Raw genomic sequence first — 6,785 nt, forward strand, 5'->3', positions numbered from 1 at the left:
AGGTCTCCTCTCAGCCTCCTCTTCTCTAGACTAAACAACCCCAGCTCCCTCAGCTGCTCCTCGTAAGACCTGTGCTCCAGACCCTTCACCAGCTTTGCTGCCCTTCTCTGAACCTGCTCCAGAACCTCAATGTCCTTCTTGTGGTGAGGGGCCCAAAACTGAACACAGAATTCAAGGTGCAGCCTCACCAGTGCCGAGTACAGGGGCACAATCACTTCCCTAAATTTTAAGCCCACATTCCTTCTATCTAAGATATCCCTGCTGCCATTCCTCCTCCCAGCATTATACTTTGTACCTCCACCTCTCTTCAATCCTCCTTGATAATCAGGCACCACACAATTTGGAGCTGCAGAGGTGCTCAAGCCATCTCACTGACAAGACAAAACATTAGTAACTGCAGTCTGTGGTGAGCACTCCTTCCTTAGTGGAAACACACCAATCCCTCAGTGAGTAGGAACACTGATTATCAGTGCGCACTACCTGCATGCTTCTGCTACAGACAGGTATACTATGGATCAGCATTACTGTGTAGTAACCACCTTTCAGCAGCTGACTACAGTTATTTCCTTCCTGTCTCTGACTCCATTTCTCTAACTCTTGCTCCCCAGGAGTGGATAATTTCAATGGTTTTACTTGCGACTCCTATGTCAAACACTGGTGCATGGAATAGGAAGCAACCGGAATTGCCTTGCAAAGTTGCTACTGAAGTTTTACCTATTGTGGAAGTTTTGGAAGTTGGAAGTCCAGTGCATGAACTTACCTGTTAATATGGCAATGCTGATGATTTTCAGGATTGAGTGAACCAATGTATTTGGCTGGAGCTGGTCTAGCTGTATATACCGAACACTATCCAGTTTCTGAACTTGTCTTCGTGGAATGTCTCTAAAGTGCGGAAATCCTGATGATATGTATGACAATAAGCCATGGAGAACACCACCATCCACTATAGGATAAACTTTATGAAAAAACAAAGTTAAAGGGACACCCTTTTATTTAAGCTTAGAAGTACAGAATTTATAGGTCGGTATGTATTTACACTGACAAATCTGAAACTGTTTCGTAAAAATTTTACAGCAATAAATTCTTAAGATGTGTAACACTTGATCCAAAATTAAACTTCACCTGCCTCCTCTTGGTAACATCTCAAAGCTAAGTACAGTATTTTAAATTACACCAAAAATAGGAAAGAAATCTTGTATCATAGCTTGGTAAGAATAGCTCTTCTTGATCATTTACTCCAGAACCTGCCTTAAACAGATGGCAATAATGGGCATCAGGAAGACAGTAAGAACAATCCAAGTTCATGGTGACACTTCCACTGTGTTTCCCCCTTACTCTCCAACCCTCCATGGCTCAGGTATCTTTAAAGACTTTGTGCTTAATAGCCTGGAATGAATTACTTTCCCTGAATGGATCTACTTACTCTAAGCCTCTAAAATTTTCAAAAAAATTCATCATGACATCTCAGACATCTTATGGTTGAGTCCTGGAATAACTACTGTTTCTTAAACTGAGGTCAAAGAATTCACTTTTTCAGAGTTCAGAGTTTTGAATGGTAACCACCCAACTTTACCATAAACTCCACATGCCTATCTGATGTCATTGTGTTCACATCTTGTCCACAGATGTTCCTGTAATACTTTCCTGTAGTGTTCAGTATGTCTCAGTTGCTCATATTTCGATTTTATTGTGTGTATAAGGCATTGCCAACAAAATGGAGTACTTTAAATAGCTATTTTACTGTGACTTTTTGTGATAACTTATGCACTACAATCTTACATTCTTCTGGATTGAGAGCTGAGCAGTTCCCCAGATTCAGTAACTGACTGGTAAATGTGGATTGCAGCATGATTTCTCCACACCAAAGATTCTCATACATTATTACATCTGCAAGAAAAAAGCAACCTTATCAACTTATCTATCAACAATATTGAAGTCTATCATACTTTTGACTACAGAACCATCATACATACAGGTGTGAAAGACAGTCTGAAAGCAATGACTTGGAAACAAAGTGATTTTTTTTTCTACATCTACGAACATCATTTACAATGAATTAACCAAATTTTCTCAATAGCTTGATGGTATTCTTCAATCAATATAAAATACTGAATAGCCTCATCGCAGGTACAGTATAAGTGAAGTGGGTAACTGTACTGGGTAAATTATTATTGTGCAGCATTTCAGAATAAATAGTAAAGTACTAGGCTTACCCAGAAACACTTCTGATGTATTTTGAGACAAGAACCTCTAAGAAAAGAAAAAGCCCAACTTATCTTCACTATCTTTAAAATATCAAACTTCCTACATACCTATAAGCACTTAAGGAACTCTCAGAGAGAAACAGGCATCTTAAACTGTAGAAGTACTCAGACAATTATCTATTGTATAATTTTTTTGCATATTGCAAAACCTAAACGGCCAGATCACTATGAAGTTCCGGCCCTAAATTAGGTGCAATGTTGCTTTCATAGTACTGCATTCTCTTACATGAGATGTATTCTCTTAAAGACAGAGGGTTTTGCTCTTGTAAGGTATTAAAGAGTACAAAAGATTTATCAGGAGGAATCTCCTGATGTGTATGAAAAAGGTGAACTGCAAGCAGAATTTCATATTTCTGCAGTCTGTGTCAGTTGCTAATTCACAACATAATCCATCTCAAGATGCTAGTGCTAAGCTACAAAGTCTTTCACAGCAGGAAAAGTATTTCTTATCCTGAGACTGAACATAACATCAGAATTTTCTGGTCCCTCTGCTGGTCCAACAGCAGAGAATTTTAAAAGTCTATAAATCAAATAAGTAGCACATCTGGTTTGTAGTAGCACTTGTACCTTTCAGGAACAACTGTTTTAAAACACTGACAGGTTACAGAATACATCTGAGTACCTATGGCACTGCTGTAGTGTCAATGCGCTGCTGTCTCAGATCAAACACTATACATAAGAGATTGCCAGACTTCTGTGGGACAGTCTGTGTTCCACTGGCAGGATGACTGAGAATTCAAAGTGATGTTGAGCGATGTTTGAAAGATACTTACAAATGCTTAGCCATAGAACAATATGTAACCAGTAATTTGGAACTACTTGAAACAGGCATTTTAAACATCACTTTTAAAAAAGCAAATAAAATGAATCCTCACCTGTAAGCAGCACAACATCCCCAGGAAACACAGTGAGTGACCAAAACGCAGCACCACGCCACAGCACCACCTTTCTCTCAATCTCTGACTGGTCAGTAACTACAATTGTTGCTACAGGAACTTTACATGAAGATTTTGGTCTAGTCTTCACCTGTATTTCTTTGATATGACAAGGATGCACTATTGTGACCAAAACATTGTACTTCTGATTTTTGCAGCAGCAATTCTTAAGTGGTGATAGCTTCTTTTGAAGTTTCTTGAACTCTGTCATCCTCTCTTGATCCACTCTCATCCCATGACCAGATGGAGAAGAATTGAGTTTAGGTCTTTTTGATTTCAGCTGTCTTTTAAATGTTGAGTGAAAAATACGAAAGGAATCCTCACAGTTGTGGGCTCTTTTAGAAGAGCTCTTATGAGAACTGTCTACTTGAGAGCACAATATTCCTGAGCTAAATGGTTCAATATGGATTTCGTTTACAAATTGCCCATCAGGAACATTAAGTTCTTGAGATTTCTCTGTCATTACCTGAGCATTTCCTTCTTGTTTTGTAGCTTCAAAGGAAATACTTTTCCCATCACCCTCAGAACTGAAAAGTTCAAGGGAATTTGTATACTCTTCCTTACATTCATTTTTACCCACATTAAGATATGTTCCAACATCAGAATCAATTTGGAAGTGATCATACTGTTTTTCTTCAGGTTTTTTGCCTGCTTCTTTTTCCGATAGTTTTACAATTCCGTTCTGCATCTCATTCTGATGTTGTGCAAAAACAACCATTTGACTTGAAGTCACTATACTACGAAATTCAGTATTCGTTGACACTGCAAAGTCTGAACAATCACTTGGTTCTCCTTTTGATTTTGACTCTTGATTTTGAGGGAAAAACATATCTAAATACTGACTTAGGTGCTCATAGTGATCATTTTTACAATCTGCTTGAACACTTTGTCCCACAGACCTTAGATGTATGCTAATCTGCTTAGTACTGGCAACCAAATCAGAAATGTCAGAATTGTTAACTTCTAAATGGCTGGCTTTTCTTTCAGTGTGGTTTGACCAGACATGTGATTGTTCCCCTAGTCTAGTTGATTCTGCAAATTTTTGTGGAAGGTGTTGATCTGCAGCCTGATTTACATTTGCATGTGTGCATCTATCTTTAGATATCTGACAATCAGAATAAATTAAACTTTCAGTCTTTTTAAGTGTACTAGTACAAGGTACTGTGACAGGTACACAAGATGTCAAATATTCTTTTGCTACCATTAATCTCCACAGTTCAGAGAGCTGAGAGCTGTCATCATTTGTAGGAACTGCTGGGACTAAAGAGCTTTCTGCCTGAAACACTAAGTGGTCAGCATCTTTCACTTTTTCAGAAAAAAGACCGAGTTCTCTCCATTTCTCAGCAGCAGGTGCTGAAGTACTTTGCTCTGACACCTCCAGCAGACTTGGAATACTGGGTGCTCCCACAAAAATATGAATTTGAGGTCTTTTAGACATTTTTTATTGCTGTGTAAGTTTGACTTTAAACAATGTGGTTTATGCAATAAGCACAACAGTAGATATTAGTAAACACAAATATATCTGGTCTTTTCCTCATTTAAAAATATCCAAAATTCAAATGAATATTTCATAATTTAACTGGTAAAATCACTACTTTACTAAAAGTCTCTAAAATTAAATGTATGAAATAAAAAATGGAATTTGTGTCAAACTTGTGTAAAGAAAAATTTACAGCAGGGCTTAATTTACGATTCTGGTACTTGGAAACACATTGCAGATTTAGAATTACAGCAAAGTTCAATTAAAGTTTAATTATTGAGCAGACTTATCTTCATTTATTACTGCTAACTAAACAGCCAAATGTGAATTCACTAATCAGTACTTCATTTTAATTCATGTGGAATAAATGCCTGTAAGAAACTTTCACAGCATGGTTAGGAGATAATTTCATCTCCCAGAAAATTACAGTTTCAACTAAATGAATAAAAATATAGCTATTTAAAATTTGTTTAAAAGTTTGCCAGAAATGCAACATTTTACATGCTGTTTTAGTGTGAAAACCCTGTATTGATTATTTTATGAAATGGAAGGTTTAATGATATTGCTGATAAATTAATTATTTAATAAGCCCTGAGAGGTCAGTGAAACTTGAGCAGATTATTTAGAATTTGCTTTAATTCATTTATATATTATTATACTACCCAAGAAATTACTAGCTTTCCTAGCTAATTAAAAATAAGCCCACCTTACACAGCAAAAAACAAAATATTATTATTTTTTTAAATTGCTGCTAATTTAAAAATACCCAGTTACAGTTACAAGTGTTCATTAAAATGCAAACACCTAGCTACATGTTTTAGAAGTGTTGTTCATAGAAGTTGCTGCAATAAGCAATTCCGCAGGGGCAGGAAACAGGACACCAGAAATTAAATTTGTGAGGTAATCCAGCTGCAAACAGAAGAAAAAGGGCATTGAAACAAATATAGCACTGAAAAAGATTTAATTTTTCATTTAGCACTTAATTTAAATTAACAGACATTTTCCTAACAACCCACTAGAGGTCGATAAAACTGCACATTCATAAAGCTCACAGTAACATGGAAAAACTATAACTGTATATGTAACTGGAAAGACAATATACAACCACTAAAACTGGATACATCATGTCATGTACAAAGGAACCTACCTCCCACTGCCCCTCATCTTCTTGAAGAAGCTACCTACTTGGACATCTATTCAGACATTATAAGTAGGAAAGAAAGACAACTACTATGCCCTTTCCACCTTTTTTTCCTTGAGAGTTTAATTCTGTGGACCTGAAAGATCTTGGAATGGTCTTACAGCATAGTCTAAAAAAAGCTAATTCCTCTTAGAAACTGCAGTAGTTTGCACTCAAGTTACAGCAGGCATGACACTGACAAATAACTGAAATATTTCTGCATTTTCTTCTTACGAGAATAACTCATCTTTTTACACCTACATTTATAAATACACATTAAAATGTGACTAATATTGAGTCTTTCGAAAATACTTGTTTTAGACAAGTACCCGAGTATTTGTTTTCATAAGCACACCTTATACCTAGGTAGCACTAACATGACAAAAATGTATGAATAAGAAATGGTGACTTATTAACTACAGTATTAAAACCCCACAAAATGAAAACATCTGTGAGCTACTGATCACAAAATAAATTGAACACCACCAAGATCTACTACTGTGTACATATAGGGACAACTGACATCATTAAGCAACTGAATTTCCCTGAAATAGATTAAAATGAATTTACAATAGGATGATGGTTATGCCAACTTCTAGTACAAAGATGAGTTTATTAAAGACGTGAACCTCTATACAGATGTGTTCTGAATAAATATCTAGTACATAAGAACACACCTGGAACAATATTACATATAACACATGTGAAATCAGATTAACAGCACTACTTAAGATGCCAATACTACTTTATTAGGAAAACACTTCTCAAAACAAAAATAACTTCTGTACCTCAGTAAATTTCCAGTTACACAGTTACAGTATATAGTATTTTATCAGCCTCTCATTTTAACTACTACTTCTCTTTTGGTTTTTGTCATGTTTAAAGATTAATAAAAGTTATGCATACATTTAGAAAGTTTTCCTTAA

The 6,785-nt window shown here is 36.1% G+C and overlaps 1 protein-coding gene across 1 annotated transcript in view; it reads right to left on the minus strand.

Moving 5' to 3' along the window:
* FAM35A (family with sequence similarity 35, member A) overlaps positions 1-4,637 on the minus strand; it is a 10,656-nt gene extending 6,019 nt beyond the window's left edge. Inside the window, exons 1-3 of the mRNA XM_010073960.1 lie at positions 3,140-4,637; positions 1,780-1,887; positions 761-955 (exon numbers count right to left, since the gene is read on the minus strand). Of these exons, the coding sequence (XP_010072262.1) occupies positions 761-955; positions 1,780-1,887; positions 3,140-4,637 (1,801 nt within the window). The remainder of the gene's footprint in view (positions 1-760; positions 956-1,779; positions 1,888-3,139) is intronic.
* Between the last annotated feature and the right edge of the window lie 2,148 nt (positions 4,638-6,785).

This window comes from Pterocles gutturalis, unplaced genomic scaffold (genome assembly GCF_000699245.1).
Source record: "Pterocles gutturalis isolate BGI_N339 unplaced genomic scaffold, ASM69924v1 scaffold53982, whole genome shotgun sequence".
Lineage (NCBI taxonomy): Eukaryota > Metazoa > Chordata > Aves > Pterocliformes > Pteroclidae > Pterocles > Pterocles gutturalis.